The sequence below is a fragment of the Dermacentor silvarum genome, chromosome 9 (assembly GCF_013339745.2).
Source record: "Dermacentor silvarum isolate Dsil-2018 chromosome 9, BIME_Dsil_1.4, whole genome shotgun sequence".
Classification (NCBI taxonomy): Eukaryota; Metazoa; Arthropoda; class Arachnida; order Ixodida; family Ixodidae; genus Dermacentor; species Dermacentor silvarum.
The window spans coordinates 22,361,265-22,378,079 of NC_051162.1; the positions used below are offsets into that span (position 1 = coordinate 22,361,265).

General features: G+C 47.5%; 1 protein-coding gene across 1 annotated transcript in view; it reads left to right on the forward strand.

The window, feature by feature from the left end:
- The first annotated feature begins 3,787 nt into the window (after positions 1 to 3,787).
- The window catches only part of LOC119465154 (dipeptidyl peptidase 1), a 59,181-nt gene continuing 46,153 nt past the window's right edge, over positions 3,788 to 16,815 (forward strand). The window contains exon 1 of the mRNA XM_037725955.2: positions 3,788 to 3,986. Within this exon, the coding sequence (XP_037581883.1) occupies positions 3,824 to 3,986 (163 nt within the window). The 5' untranslated portion in view covers positions 3,788 to 3,823. The remainder of the gene's footprint in view (positions 3,987 to 16,815) is intronic.

The following is a 16,815-nucleotide window of genomic DNA, read 5'->3' on the forward strand; positions in this document are numbered from 1 at the left end:
CCAGTCAGGATTTGGTAATGCCTGCCGTATGCACTCCAACCCAATTTTATTCTTCTGTAAATTTCTTTCTCGTGATCAGGGTCCCCTGTGAGTAATTGACCTACATAAACGTACTCCTTTACAGACTCTAGAGGCTGACTATCGATCCTGAATTCTTGTTCCCTTGCCAGGCTATTGAACATTATCTTTGTCTTCTGCATGTTCATCTTCAACCCAATTCTTACACTTTCTCGATTAAGGTCCTCAATCATTTGTTGTAATTCGTCTCCATTGTTGCTGAATAGGACAATGTCATCTGCAAACCGAAGGTTGCTGAGATATTCTCCGTTGATCCTCACTCCTAAGCCTTCCCAGTCTAAGAGCTTGAATACTTCTTCTAAGCATGCAGTGAATAGCATTGGAGAGATTGTGTCTCCTTGCCTTACCCCTTTCTCGATAGGTAACTTTCTACTTTTCTTGTGGAGAACCAAGGTAGCTGTGGAATCCTTGTAGATGTTTGCCAAGATATTCACGTATGCCTCCTGTACTCCTTGATTACGCAATGCCTCTATGACTGCTGGTATCTCTACTGAATCAAATGCATTTCCATAATCTATGAAAGCCATGTAGAGAGGTTGTTTGTACTCCGCAGATTTCTCGATTATCTGATTTATGACATGGATAGGATCCATCGTAGAATATCCCTTCCTGAAGCCAGCCTGTTCCCTTGGTTGGCAGAAGTCAAGTGTTACCCTGATTCTATCGGAAATTATCTCGGTGAATATTTTATACAATACTGAAAGCAAGCTAACGGGTCTATAATTCTTCAGTTCTTTAACGTCTCCCTTCTTATGGATTAGTATAATGTTGGCGTTCTTCCAGCTCTCTGGTACACATGAATTTGTGACGCATTGCGTATAAAGGGCCGCAAGATTTTCAAGCATGATATCTCCTCCATCTTTGATTAAATCTACTGTTATTCCATCTTCTCCAGCAGCTTTTCCCCTGGTCATGTCTTTCAAGGCCCTTGTAACTTCAGCGCTAGTTATAGAAGGAGCTTCTGTATCCGGTTCATAACTATTTTGAATGAAAGTAGCTTGGCTGTTTTGGGCACTGTATAGGTCAGTATAGAATTCTTCCGCTGCTTTTACTATGTCATCTAAATTGCATGCTTATCTTTCAGTGCATACATCTTGCCTTGTCCTATGCCAAGCTTTCTTCTTACTGATTTAATGCTGCGTACATATTTTACGGCTGCCTCCATGTTTCCCACGTTATAATTTCGAATATCCCTTACTTTTTTCTTGTTGATTAGTTTTGACAGTTCAGCGAATTCTATCTGATCTCTTGAGTTGGACATTTTCATCTTCTGTCGTTTCTTTATTAGGTCCTTTCTTTCTTGGGAGAGCATACCTACTGGTTGCCTTGGTGCCCTACCTCCCACTTCAATTGTTGCTTCTGAGATCAACCTAGTTAAGGTTTCATTCATTACCTCTATGTTGTCTTTATCTTCCTTTTCTAAAGCTGCACATTTGTTTGCAAGCACCAGCTTGAATTGGTCTGCTTTTACCCTTACTGCCTCTAGGTTGGCCTGTTTCCTCTTGACTAATTTCACTCTCTCTCTCTTCAAATTGAGAGAAATTCTAGACCTCACTAACCTATGGTCACTGCACTTAACGGTCTCTTACGGGTGCTTCACGATAAAATGGCAAAGGTTGGCAAGATCGGGCGTGTTAGAGTTACTGTATATGCTCCCTACAGGGACAAATTTGGGCATAGGTCCGCCATCTTGCAATCAAAATGCTTGCAGTAAGCCACCTCTCATTCGCGCAGGGGCTGCGTTCAAGAGCGAACGCGGAGCCGGAGTTGAAAGACGCGACCCGCGAACAGCGGAGACCAATGAGAGCGGCTACTTCAGTGACGTGCCTGCGGGAAGCTGGTGTTATGCGGACCCGCCCGACCGCTCGATGCGTACTCGTATGTGGTGTCAGCCGGACCCCTGGTTTCGTTCTGTCGTCTGCTCTCGTAAGCTCTCGAGTGCTCTTTTTAACGCGAGAGCGTTAAGAACCTCGTGTCGCAGATAATCCGGCGTCGGAGTCGGCGTCCGTGGCGGAGAAAATCATCCCCAACCACCCGGACCGCGCAGGCCTTCCGCTTGAGCAAGGTGTTAGCGAAGGAGAAAATCATCCCGCACCGCCCCGACCACGAAGGCCCTCCACGTGGTGCAACGTTTTTGTGAACAAAAGTTTCACAGTGAAATCCACCAGAAAAATGGTAAAGTACAACTTAACCACAACCTATAGACATGGTGGCGTCGGATTGTAATTTTAATCTACGAGAAAACATAATTCTGTTACGGGGAAACTCAAAGACAAACCACTTTTCCAGCATTTCTACCATACCAACACCGGCGCGCTCAGGTAGGTTACTTGCGAAAATGCTATCCACATGGCACTCGCATCCTCGGCAGGTCAAATTGGGACTTCGCCTGCCTAATGCGTTTCGGACACGTGCGCGCGTCGGGGCAATGCATACAATTAATAAAGTAATAAAAAAGGTGCTAGAGCCTTCACATTTTAATATAAGACGACTTATATTGCCCCTGGAAAAACTGCTTCCCAGCAAAGCATTTCTGTTTAAAGATGAAACCAACTTTAAGGGGATTGTGTATGCTTCGTCTTTGTAAGCTGGCTTTCCCACGTTCTGTGGTGCAGTGAAGCCTACTGAAAGAAATACGCGATGCGAATGGGGCTCGATAACTCTATCGCGTTCCACTCTTAAAGGCGAAGCTTAAGCGTCCTACAATTTTGTGGTCTCCTTCGTCCTTGTTTTGACTGTCATGGTTATTTTACGTGTTTTACCGGAACCTTTAAAATATAGACCTAAATGGCATACTCCAACAAGCAGAAATAAAGTCGCCATACTTCTGGCGAAAGCTTACCTCGCAAATTCTTGTATTTCTGGGAGCTGGCTTGCCACGTCCCATTCGTAAAAGCCACTGCACACGGCGTCGGATGGCTGACCGGGCTCACGGTTTGTAAAAAACATAACTGTCCAGATTCATTGCGATTCCTGCAGTAGGGTGCACTGCAACATGTCATGCCGGCAACGCAAGTGACGGGCACAGAACAGGAAGACGTTACGCGATTCGCTCAGAGAATTAATGCACTCGCGCGAAAGCTGCCGCGTCTGTCACACAAAATCAAACGCGCCGTGCAGATTGCGATGGCGATGGAATTCACGAGGCCAAAAGCAGGAAAAAGTTCCACGTGACCGCGCTTGTCAAATGGCAACGGAAAACGGAGGCCTAACTCTGGCTGCCGCGGGAGCCGTGTGTATAGTAACTCTAGGGAATGTAGGCCAGCAGAGCCGCCTGGAGCTTCAAAAGGTATCTGGCAGAACTCACTTCTGGTTAACCTTCCTGCCTTTCCTCTGTCTTGTTCTCTCTCTCTCTCTGGCAGAACGTTTCAGTTTGGTTTGTTTGTTTGACTTATTCTTTGCTTGTTTGTATCATGTTTGTTTGTTTGTTTTTGCTCGCACTAACCACCTATGCCCTACGATGTTACTGTAGCATACATAAAATGTAAAGGCTCTCAATTTGAACATATTCCATTGCATAGTGCCCTCTCAGACAGGAATGACGTACGGGGCTTTCCAAGTTATCATTCCGTGCGCGCTTACTTTCGAGGGCCTGCGTTCGAGCTGGCTGTACCCCTTGTCTCCCGTGTGCGCGATGGGGCCGTGATAAAAATGGCGACAGATAAACGGGAACAAACGCTGCGAGAACAACATAAGGCGTGCGCACAGTGACGGGCGTCCACTGGGCACGCTGCACCCGAGAGAAATGTGGTCCTCCGTCTGCTTGGCGCTTCTCGTGTGCGGCCTAGGCCTAGTCGCCGGCGACACGCCTGCCAATTGCACGTACGAGGAGACCCGAGGATGGTGGACTTTCACCGAAGGCCCCCGCGTCAGTGACAGAAATGTAGACTGCGACAACTGGACGCCAGGTAACGCGGCTTTACATATATCTCTATACGTGTCATATATACATATATCTATGTACGTGTCAATATTGAAACGTGGCTCTGTAGGCGGTTTGCAGACGCCTTGGCAGCCTGCACCTCGGGAAACATCCGATTGCTTGTGATGCTATGCCAGAAAAGAGAATATCTGTTTTCACGTCTGGGGCCAGGGCTTTCAGTCTCTGATGCTGCACAAGCCATGGTTGATTGAAGGCGGCTGGGGCCTTCCTCACTGCAGCTCTCTGCGTCTGAAGAGTCTTCAGTGTTGCCCAATGTTTTCAAGAGGTGTTGACGGTTTCGCCGCAAAACCGGCATCCTTCTCTTTAACGACCGAGTATGATCTTGGCTGCGTCGTGTTCAGAACTTTAGCTTTCGTTTTCCACGTGTTCACCCGAACTCCCACCACTTGCCCTGTGGTCAAAGGCAGAAGACACCGACGCTTTGGTTGTGCCTGCCCATGTTTCAACACTGCTGTTCGTGGCACCTCGTTGAAGTCCGGTAGGGGCGTCCTCAGTGGCCGACCTTGAAGTAACACCCCTGGCGACCTTCCGTCTCTGAGCAGGCTGGACCTGTAGCTGAGGAGACCCATCCAAAAGTCATTTTTTCCTCCCATCGTTTTTTTAAAGAATTCTTTTAACTATTTGCACGCCTTTCTCGGCCAGACCATTCGATTGTGGAAACCTTGGACTCGACGTTGTGTGCTTGAAGTCGTAGTTTTTTTTCAATAATATAGAACTCTCGGCTTGCGAATTGTGGGCCGTTGTCGGTGCATACTTCTAGCGGTATGCCATACCTAGAAAAGATGGCGCGCAGCCTTTCGATCGTTGTGACGGCAGATGTGCCATGCAGTAGTTGAACTTCCAAAAAGTTGGACTGATCGGGTGTCGGTCGTATTATGGGAGGCTCGTGCTGTTGTTTGTAAGCATACTTTTGGCAGACTGCGCATCTTGCGATTACACTATCAATATCTGAATATAAACCTGGCAAGAACACTATACGACGCGCTCGTGCCTTCCATTTGTTTATTCCCATGTGGCCGTCGTGGATCCTGCTCAGCATTTCGCGTCGCATACTGAATGGTATCACCACTATGTTGGCTTTAAACAGCACCCCATTTATGACATATAGCTCAGCTGCGAAGGATCGTAGCTCTCCTTCCACTGGTTTGTTTTTGTCAGATGCTCCGTAACGTTCTCCAAGTAGGAGTCGTTCCTTGTTCCGTTTGCTGATCTTTTTTGCATCGCTTCACTTACTAATGATGAAACAGCACTTACGGCATGTATTTTGTCGTCCTCGTATACTCCTTCCGTCTCCGGCTGGCCGATAGAAGCCCGTGACAGCATATCCAAGGTAAATATAACTGGTAGCGAAGCTTCCATAGAAGCCCATACGTTCAAAACATGGCGGCTTATGGGCGGTTCCTGGGGCTTAGCACCATCTGTGTGAGGAGGGAACACTTCCGGCGGAAGAAGAAATAATTTGACGTCATATCCGTTAAAAACAGAAGTGACGTCATTTTTATTTATGGGCGCGAAATTTATTTTCGGAGGCCTGTCATTAGAGCTGTATATTCAAATGCCCCGCCAGTCGACTTGGTGGCCGTTCCGAGCTTACTGCACGGAAAGCGATGCAGGAAAAAGTCAGCCGTACGGGTGTCGAAATCGCATCGCTGCACAGAACATACTTCCTTTGGAGGCCGACGAACGCTTTGGGCGTAGATTATGTAGAGTGCTCGTCCTTTCGTCGGACGCCAAGCCCGTCGGTCAGCGCTGTCGCACGAAAACTAAACAAGTATCTGACAGTCGCAACTCACTACTTTTGACTGCACAGGTTAAGAAACAATAAAACTACCCGCGTCACTTAATTCAGACAAACGTAAACATGCAAAACAAGTCAACAACATGTGAGGGGGGCGTATGTAACAGGTGAACTTTACGAGCGCGCCTTTCCACGCACTCCAAGAGCTGAATTGCATTGCAAGTGATAGCGGCGTCAACGCCCTCCGCTATCGACGGGCGCTCTCACGGTGGGCCTTGAAAAAAGGTATCTGTTGATAATGATCAAGTAAAATAGAGTTGTATCTTCTTTTTTCTCGCCATGCGTATATAATATGGGTTAGGAATTTTATTTTCGTTGAATGAATCGTGACTGCGTGTCGCTTTAATTAAAAGACGATTTTTTTCTTTCCCAGTGTTTATTCCCTCCAAACATAGTCGCGCTTCAATCGCTGCTCCCATAACCACCCTTGCTGATGTCGGTGAGAATTGGCTCTGAACCGCTTTTCGCCCGAAGCTTCGCGACCGATGTGGATCGACCTTGGCATATCTGCGAGGACCAGCTATCTTCCTGGAATGAACTGCAGTTGAAAATTGTACTCCAATAAACGTAGAAAAAAATGCTGCAGTCTAGGTGGCATTTCAAGGATAGCTTTCTTTGAGATTGCCACTAATGGACGGTGATCAGTTTCAAGGATAACATGACGTCCGTAAGCAATGTGATGAAATTTTTCACGTCCATATACAACAGCCATTTATTTATTTATTTGGTACCTGCATCGTCTTTGCAGGCATTACAGCAGGGGGGTATACAAATCGCGGCAAAAATTGTTTTTCAATTTAAACACACAAAGCGCGGTGAAATTCATCGTTAGATTCAATATCTAGAATATTTGACGGAAGACCGTTCCAGTCCCTCGTGGTTCGACAAAAAAACTGAGTATCGCAAGGCATCACCTTTAAAAGGAAGTTTCAAATTGTGGTCCCTTCTGCGTGAAATATACGATGGTGGCCTAATGTACTTTTCTCTGTCAATGCCTGTTTTAGAATAATATATATTAGGAAAAAATTTAAGTCTAAGGTTTTTTTCTTCTGTCCTTTAAATCCAGCCACTGAAGTTTACGCTTGCTTTCAGAGATACTGAGGTTTTTGTTGTAATTTCCCAATACAAATCGGGCTGCCCTATTCTGGATTTTTTTTCAAGTAAATTAACTAACTCACCAAAATAAGGGTCCCAACAAACACACGCGTGCTCAAGTACCGTACGTACGTGAGTAAAATATTAAGACTTAGAGATTGACTCCAACCAAATAAGGAAATTTACTAGCCCGACGTTTCGGAACCAATTCGGCTACTTCTTCAGGGGGTATTCTTAGGAGGTGGCGGTGTGCCGCTTTTAAAAGGTCCGTCGTAGCAAAGAAGAGGGAGGGGGAGAGAGCGTAAGGTGCGGAGACACTTGGCAGGGCACCTGTTCTAGACAGACAAAATAGGTGGTGGGGTGGGGGGGCTTCGGCGTCGCTGGTCGGCTGGGTTGACCGATGCTGGGCGCCCTTTAGTCGCGGGAATGGGTTGACGAGGGACAGGGGGGGGGGGGGACGAGTTGTTTTGGTGTTGCTCCTTTCTTCCCTTCGTCGCGTCTGCAAGGCCATGAACATACAAAGGAAGAATGCCCTTCACGCGGTTTATATTACCCGCCGTGTTCTGAATGTGCCAAGACTCGAGTAGTAGCCTTTTTCGCCAGTTTGTCTCTGTTTGAAGGAATTGGGTTTCTCGGAAAGAAATCTTGTGGTCGGGGTCTTCGGAATGTTCGGCGACGGCGCTGCGTATTCGGTTGAATGTTCTGACGTCGTTTTCATGTTGTCTGATTCTTTCTTTTAGATTTTTGGTTTCCCCGATGTACGACGCCGGACAGTCGGCACAGCTGATTTTATAGACGACGCCTTGAGCTTTTTCTTTTGGTGGACGGTCTTTTGGTTTAGGAATGAGGATATTCAAAGTGTTCATCAGTTTATGCGCGACTTTGAGGCCTTCTTTTTTCAATATTCGGCTGAGAGCTTCGCTGGTACCTTTGACGTATGGGATGGACACTCGTTTCTGTGGTCGAGGGGGAGTCAATGGTTGAAGGTCTCGTAGTTTGTTTTTTCTTTTTTGTTGTCGGGTTGTTTTTCGAATGAATTCCGTTGTATAGCCATTCCTTTTGAGTTCGTTGAGAACCGTTCTCCTTTTTTTCTTTTATTCTGATTTCAAAGTGCAATGAGTTTCAACGCTTTTCAATAAAGTATTTACGACCGATGCCTTGTGGTTTGCCGGATGGTTGGATGCGAAGTGTAGGTAGCGGCCTGTGTGGGTTGGTTTTCGGTAGACTGAGAATTTGATTCCCGTTGGTTCGTGTAACTTGTACATCTAGGAATGGTAGCGATCCGTTTTGTTCGCGCTCCGAAGTGAACTGTATATCCGGGTCTATGGAATTTAAATGGCTGTGGAGGTTTTCGACTTGCGACTCCTTCACGATACAGAAGCAATCATCCATGTACCTGAGGAAAACTTTTGGCTTCGGGGAAAAAGTATTTAGAGCTCTCTCTGTCTTCGATATTTTCCATAGTTAGGTTAGCCATGGTGACGGAAATCGAGGCCCCCATGGGAGTTCCTTTCGCCTGCTTGTAGTAGCTGCCTCGGAGGGTGAAGTACGTATTTGATAGGCATAGCTCGAGAAGGCGGCAGATCTCGTCTACACTCAAGGGGGTTCTCTCGTCGAGTGTGTCGTCGCGTTCCAGGGCATCCCTTATTGCGGATATAGCTAACTGAATGGGTACTCTGGTGAACAAAGAGATCACATCAAAAGAGACCAGGTATTCATCATCTTCGAGGCGTACATTTGATATGAGCTTGATGAAGTTTTCGGGGTTGCGCACGTGGGATGCTGTCCTTCCGTTGATTGGTGATATAATCTGGTGCAAGTATGTGGATAGTGATCGAAGTGGGGAGCATGAAAAGTCTACGATTGGCCTTAAGGGGATTCCGGGTTTATGGAGTTTAGGCAAGCCGTAAAAGGCTGATGCGGACCCGTTCCTGCACATTAATTTTAGATAAAGATTTCGAGAGCTTGGGTGGTTTCGGAAAATTTCGACCAGCGTCTTATTCAGTACTGATTGGGTCCTTGTGGTGGGGTCCTTTTTTAATTTTTCGTAGTCTTGGCTGTTAAGGAGGGTGGACGCCTTTTCCTCGTAGTCCTGCATGTTTAACACGACGGTTGAGTTGCCCTTGTCCGCTGGTAGAATTACAATGTCCCCATCTTCCCTCAGTAATCCCAGCCCTCTTATTTCGTCAGACGACAAGTTTCTTTCTCTTCGGCGGTTGTTATTGCACCTTATTATGCCTATTGCTTTTATTTTGAGCGGTTCCCGTACTTATGCTTTTATTCTGAGCGGGTCCAGCTGCTGTATGCCGCTCTCGAGGGCGGCCAGAATCTTGGGCAGGGGGAGGTTATCTGTGGTGACGTTGAATTTGTGACCTTTTGCCAGGACTGAAGTCTCTTCTGTTATGAGTTTTCTCGATGATAAATTTGTTACTGTGTGCTTGTCCAACATTCCTGGTTTTTCGGTTCATTGCACATTGGAATCAGATCAAAAGAAAGAAAGAAGAACGGTTCTCAACGATCTCAAAAGGAACGGCTATACAACGGAATTCATTCGAAAAACAACCCGACAACAAAAAAGAAAGAACAAACTACGAGACCTACAACCGTTGACTCGCCCTCGACCACAGAAACGAGTGTCCATCCCATACGTCAAAGGTACCAGCGAAGCTCGCAGCCGAATATTGAAAAAAGAAGGCCTCAAAGTCGCGCATAAACCGATGAACACTTTGAATATCCTCATTCCTAAACCAAAAGACCGTCCACCAAAAGAAAAAGCTCAAGGCGTCGTCTATAAAATCAGCTGTGCCGACTGTCCGGCGTCGTACATCGGGGAAACCAAAAATCTAAAAGAAAGAATCAGACAACATGAAAACGACGTCAGAACATTCAACCGAATACGCAGCGCCGTCGCCGAACATTCCGAAGACGCCGACCACAAGATTTCTTTCCAAGAAACCCAAATCCTTCAAACAGAGACAAACTGGCGAAAAAGGCTACTACTCGAGTCATGGCACATTCAGAACACGGCGGGTAATATAAACCGCGTGAAGGGCATTCTTCCTTCTTTGTATGTTCATGGCCTTGCAGACGCGACGAAGGGAAGAAAGGACCCCCCGCTCTAGGTCAGCAACACCAAAACAACTCGTCCCCCCCCCCCCCCCTCCTGTCCCTCGTCAACCCATTCCCGCGACTAAAGGGCGCCCAGCATCGGTCAACCCAGCCGACCAGCGACGCCGAAGCCCCCTCCCCCCCCCCCCCCCACCCCACCCCACCACCTATTTTGTCTGTCTAGAACAGGTGCCCTGCCAAGTGTCTCCGCACCTTACGCTCTCTCCCCCTTCCTCTCCTTTGTTACGACGGACCTTTTAAAAGCGGCACACCGCCAACTCCGAAGAATACCCCCTGAAGAAGGAGCCGAATTGGTTCCGAAACGTCGGGCTAGTAAATTTCCTCATTTGGTTGGAGTCAATCTCTAAGTCTTAATCAATTTTCCCAACCAGACAGGTAATTCTGTCGAAATGTTTAGCTTCAAGTGAGTAAAATATAGTCGTTTTTTCAGTGTACTAGGTAATTGGCCAAAATCTCGACGTAGGAAGCCCACCTTACGTGTGCCGCCTAGCTTGCTTCCTTTTCAATCTGCGAATACCTTTTTTCAATGTCTGTCAACACGCGTGAGGCTTATGCGACCGGTTTCCAATAGTCACCATGCCGCTTTAACAGAGCAGAGCCTACGCCATTTTGTGAAGCATCTCAGGTAATTTTTGTGTCTGTTTTATGATCGAAGATTGCTGACACCGGTTGTCCATTGAGACATTTGCAGAGCTGCTCCTATTCAACTGCGTGATTCTCGCTCCATTCAAAAACAGAGTCTTTATAAGTTGACGTAACAATCGAGTCTTTTCGGCGAGCGCTGACAAGTACTTTGCGAAGTACGAGGTTTGTTAGAAAAGTATCCGACATTTGGCCGAAGAAAAAAAAACTGGCATAACTGGAGCGCTGGAAACCTAATCACCCTCAAAGTAGTCTCCTTGGGACTCCACACACTTCTCCCAGTGGTGCTGCCATTGTTGCAAGCATTCCGAGAAGGCCCTCTATCGGAATAGAGTTTAGCTCAGCTGTCGTTGCAGCCATAATGTCCTTTCTTGTCTGAAATCGCACTCCTTGCAATAGCCTCTTGGTTTTGGGAAACAGCCAGAAGTCGCAGGGGGCCATATCAAGAGAGTAAGGAGCCCGTTGGACTACAGGAGTCAGGTTTTTCGCCAAGAAAGTCTGAATCAAGTGCGAGGGATGTGCAGGATCATTCTCGTGATTGATGCGCCAATTTCCTGTTGACGTCTTCATGGCCAAATCTTCTGTCATAATGGATTGCGCAGCAAAAGTGCTGATGCAACCTCTCCCGCAATTTCTCGGATTTCACAATTTTCACGATGGTCCCGAATCACCACAGCGTTCACTTCAGCAATGAATTCGTCATTTCGGCATGTTGATGGGCGACCGGAGCATGGCTCGCTCTCCACCGATGTGCGGCCGTCTTTAAACCGGTTGTACCACTCCTTAATCTGTTTGCTGCTCATAGCATCCTCAACGAAAGCCGTCTGAATCTGCCGACTGCTTTCCACTTGGCTGTCGCTCAGTTTCTGGCAAAATTTGATGCAGTAGCGCTGCTCCAGTCGCTCAGCCATTTTCCTTGCAATGAAAAACCGACTAGAGCACTGCGCACTACCTCACTCAAACGCTGCGTCCCAGCGACTACTCTATCGGCAGGCAGGAAAAAATTCGCGCATGCGCAAGAAGGATCAAGGTCGGCTGATGCAAGCGCGCTTTGCATATTCATCAGGTGTTCGGAAAAAATTAAGGTCGGATACTTTTCTAACAGACCTCGTAGTTTATGACGTCTAACATTCGTTGCACCCCGAGCTTGTCAGTGGGCGGTGGCAAGATAAGCACTGAGGTGATTGATGCGGGACTCGGTCGTATTCCTGCCGGGGAGATGATATAGACGGTTTCATGCTCGCGATAACAGCAGCGAACGTGCCGCGCCCAAGAAACTTCCGGTCACGTGCCTTAGCAGTCTGCTATGTTTTAACGCATGGTAGCTTCTTTGCCAGTTACATTTAGCAGCTACGTCAGTGGGCAAAACCGGAAGCCGTGCAGCGCCTATGTTTGTAATCAGTGAAAAATTCTATAGCCAAGGAACGAAATTTCCGTGAAGCCTACTTCGCACTTTTCGGGATTGACAGTTCGTCCCGCTTTACGGGTCGCTTCCAAGACGCTCCTTAGCCTTCCGTCGTGTGCCTGTCTGGTTGAACCCCATATCAGCATATCGTCCATGTACACTCGTACGCCTGGAATACCATCGAAAATCTTGTTCGACGTCTTCTGAAAGATCTCAGGGGCTGATGCGATTCCGAACAGTAGTCTAAAAAACGATAATGACCAAAAGGTGTGCCAAATGTACATTTTCTAGGCGTTTCCTCGTGCAGCGGAATCTGGTGGAAACCGGAGTTTGCGTCCAAACGTGACAACAATTTTGCGCCTGCGAGCTCTGCCTCGATATCTTCACGCAGCGGCATCTCATAATGCTCGCGCTTCAGGCACTCATTAATCCTTCAGGGGTCGATGCAGATCTTTACTTTGCCATTTTTTGTGATTATAACCAAAGGACTTACCCAGTCCGCGGGCTCCTCTACTTTGGTGATGATGCCTGCCTTCAGAATTCTTTCGAGCTCCTCTTTAAGGGTCTCTTGCAGCGCGAGAGGCACGCGTCTTGGTATTTGCACGCTTGCAACTTCACCTTCTCGTAATAGTATCCGGTATTCACGCTTGACACAACCAGACCCCTGGAACACGTCTCAGTAAGCTTGTGCTAGTTGCTCGCTGCTGTTCTTTGTTACCACATTCACGGATCGTGGGACTAGTCCCAACCGCTCACTGGCGTGTAGCTCCAGGATGGCTTGACGCCCCTTTTTCACGATGAATAAGTCGATGTTCGCGACTTCGTCACCTATTGTGGTATTTAGCGTCGCGATTCCCAGGTGTTTGATGACTGCTCCATCGTAGGAGCGGAACACCGAGTTGCTGGCCTTGAGCTGCGCTTTTGGTCGTAGTCTTTGGTGGGCAGCAGGTTTGCTTGGGCACCGGTGTTCACGTTGAAGTGAACTGGCGTGTTACCGACTTGCGCAGGCGTCATCCCGTCACGCTGGTGCTTGCCGTTTGACACGTTGAGAATATGAAAATCATCGTCTTCATGGCCACCACATTTGACATCAGAAACTTTCTTGGCACTCTTGCAGCGCACCGCAAAGTGGTTTTCGACGCCAGACTATCTACAGATGCGTCCAAATGCGGAGCAGCTCCGTGTGGCCTTTATGTGTCCACATCGGCTGCACCGGAATTCTGTCCGACGTTCGCGGGTAGGCCAACTCTCTTTAACCGTGTCGAACGGTATTTCTTGTGTCCAGACCTCTTTTTGTGCAGCGGCTAGTTCCGCTGCCTTGCACACTTGTTCGGCTTTGGCCAAGGTGCATCCTTTGTCCCGAAGCAGCTTCTTACGAACCTTTTCATTGCTTGTGCCGTACACAATATGGTCTTGAATCATAGATTCTGATATTGTGCCGAAGTTACGTGGCTGAGCGAGTCTCCTCAAATCTCGAATGAACTGTTCGGCTGAGTGACCCTCGGCTTGGATGCGTTGACGGAACACGAAGCGTTCATGGACTTCATTTAGCTGGGCCTTGCAATACTCATCAAAATTTCCAACCACTTTGTCGAAGTCGTCCTTGGACTCACCACCAGTGAAGCCGAAGTTGTTGTAAACCTCTAAAGCTTCGTCACCAGCCAAGCTGAGTAACAATGCAACTTTCGTCGACCCTGTCCGAGGCTTCCCGCCGGCGGTCGCCGACTCTGTAAGGAACAGTTCAAATTTCTGTTTAAAATGTTGCCCTCTTTTGCTGACATCCCCGTCCAGGCAAAGGGGTTCTGGTGGTTTCAAGAAGTCCATGCCTTGGCTAATGGATGGTCGGTTGTGTCCTTTGGCTCAGACGTGAGTACGGACATCTGACACCATGTTTCGTTGTGCGGCCACCAGTGAAGCGTACTTGATGAGTTTAACACAACAAATAACGCCAGAGTTTACTCAGCGCTGCCTTTTGTACATTCCAGAAAAAAGGGAAAGAGGAGAAAGGCAAGGCTACACTACGCATAGAGGGTGCGCAGTGATGGCACTGTGCGGCATGTGTATATCGCCAACTGCTGATTTATCGAACACGATACAGACATAAGGAGCACGAGAAATCTAAACACATATTTCACTAATTGACAAAAATTCACTAATGAACTTGTTAGTTAATTACTTTACGACAAATATTGCAATTTACGAATTGTAGCTGATGAGCTTCTCAGGCGTATTCACTTGGTACAATTCATTCCTGGTACAAAAGTACCTGGAATGCTCATGTATTTCGTCCCACACTTTAGGAAATAATATTTCGAAACTGGTGTCATCCTGGAAATTGATTTCAGGATGAACGAAGAAGCTCGAGAACAAGTTAAGGACCGCACAAAGAGCGATGGAACGAAAAATGTTAGGCTTAACCTTCAGAGACAGGAAGAGCGTGGTGTGGTGTGGCAAACAGGGATAGCCGATATTATAATGGACATTAGGAGAAAAAAATGGAGCTGGAAAGGCCACGTAATGCATAGAATTGAGAACCGGTGGACCATTAGAGTTAAAGAATGGGTACCAAGAGAAGGGAAGCACTGTCGACGACGGCAGAAAACTAGGTGGGGTGATGAAGTTAGGAAATTTGCCGGTGCAAGGTGGAATCAGCTAGCGCAAGACTGGGGTAAATGTAGATTGCAGGGGGAGGCCTTCGTCCTGCAGTGGACATAAAAATAAGCTGATGATTATGATGGTCATGATGATGATGATGAAGCTCTTGTGAACGCAGCTCCCAACCAAAGTGGATACATAAAAGCTGGCTCGCGTTGGCGCAGTCCGGCTGGAGGTCTGAATTGCAGCGAAAAGGTTTTGTCGGTGCAGTCTGGTGCGCCTTCTACGTACGGCTGAGTGTGTGCGTAGAAGATGGTGCAGCTGTCTCGCTGCGTCTGCCCTAGAGAGTGAAATTTGGACGCAGGGGTCTTCCTGCGATGTCCGAGCAGCCTTTTCTGCTTCATCCATCCAACAATCCCGCAGTGGCTGAGTAACCGCTGAAAATAAATCTCGTTGCTTTTTTCTTCCAATTTTCGTTACACAATTTCCCACGTCAGTTGGTCGTGAGCTCCATGCTGGAGCATAAAGTTGGCCACATTGTTGTGTAATTAGAGGTGTGCGAATATTTTGAAATTTCAAACAATGAATTGAATATTGTCGTATTAGGCTCGGCCCCCGAATCAAATTTGGTTCACAAATAGAAAAGTCACTATTAAAAAGTCGCAGTTTTGCCCGAAAGGTGACGCATCGATTGCGATAGCAAATTAGTGTACAGCAATGCGAAGTAAGGATAGTAGTTTTGTTGACCATATAAACTTGTAAACACAGGCATACTAAGCAAACTAACAAGCACGGTGTCTCGCGCGCACAAGGAAAGATGAACTCACTCGACGACCGCGGAAACTCGCTGTCAAAACTCTGGAGTGAGGAAGCGCGGCAGCAGCCGCCAGATTTTGATGAGCATTCTTCGCCTACTTCAGGCGTTTTGAGCCTATCTATCTTGTCGATTGGGCCAGCACAGAGGCACAAGTTGCCTACCAGATTGAGAGGTATGTGCTCGTCGTGGTCATGATGCCGTCGTGGTCATTGCATCGTCGTCATCTCATTCTCCTCATACCATTGCCTTACCATCGCCGTCATTGCATTGTCGTCATACTGTCGTCGTCGTGCATTCGTTGTCATACCGTCATCGTGATGCTGTCGCGGCCCTTCTATTGGTACTTACACCGTCTTCATTCTAACTTCGTCATCCAACTTTAGTCATGCTGCCGTCGTAATACAGTCGTTATCTTACCCTGATCGCCATACCGTCGCCGTGACGCTTGCGTTTTGCTATCGTCATCACATTCATACCCTCATACTGTCATACCATAGTCGTGATGCCGTCGTCATTTACCCGTCGCTATCCTATTGTTCACACTCCGTAATTGGAACGCTTTCGTCATTCTACCCTCGTTATCATATCAGAATCTTCATCTCATTGTCGTCATGCGTCGTCGGCATACCGCCTTTCTCGTTCTATCGACGTCACTCCTTCGTTATCCCATTGTCGTCACTTCGTCGTGGTCATACAGTCATCGTCATGCTTTGACCGTCTTGAGTGATCTTGGGAAGCGATTGCCACGATCTCCTGTCTATCCTGTTACGCCGGCAGAGTTGCACAAGTTGTCGACCAGCTTGGGCTGTCATGATCAATCTATCGTCAAAATTACAGCTTTGTCATCGGACTCTCCTTTAGCCGTCGTCGTCATGCCTTTCGTGCCCAATCAATGAACCAAGTTGTGCACTCGCTTGGATAACTAGGTAGGAAGGAAGGAAAGAGTGGAGAAGGAAAGGCAGGGAGGTTAACCAGTTCAGCACAACCGGTTTGCTACCCTACACATGGCAGCGGGATGAGGGGGAATGAAAGATGGGGAGGAGAGAGAGACCACACAGCACAGCACACATCGTCAGTCACAGTCCGTCACTCTTGCGTGGTATGTGACATCACTGTCACAACCGCTTGTCCAAGCCCGTTTCTTATCAAAACCTAAGTAGTCCCTTCGTCGCCTTCAGCTACGATGTCTTCTGTCGACGACACGTGAGAATCGTTGCAATTCACATTGGTTTATTGTGAAGCTGCGCTAGAACGGACGCCAGGGACTGTCTCGGAACATTATATTCAGGACAATCGCATAGAATGTGTTCGAG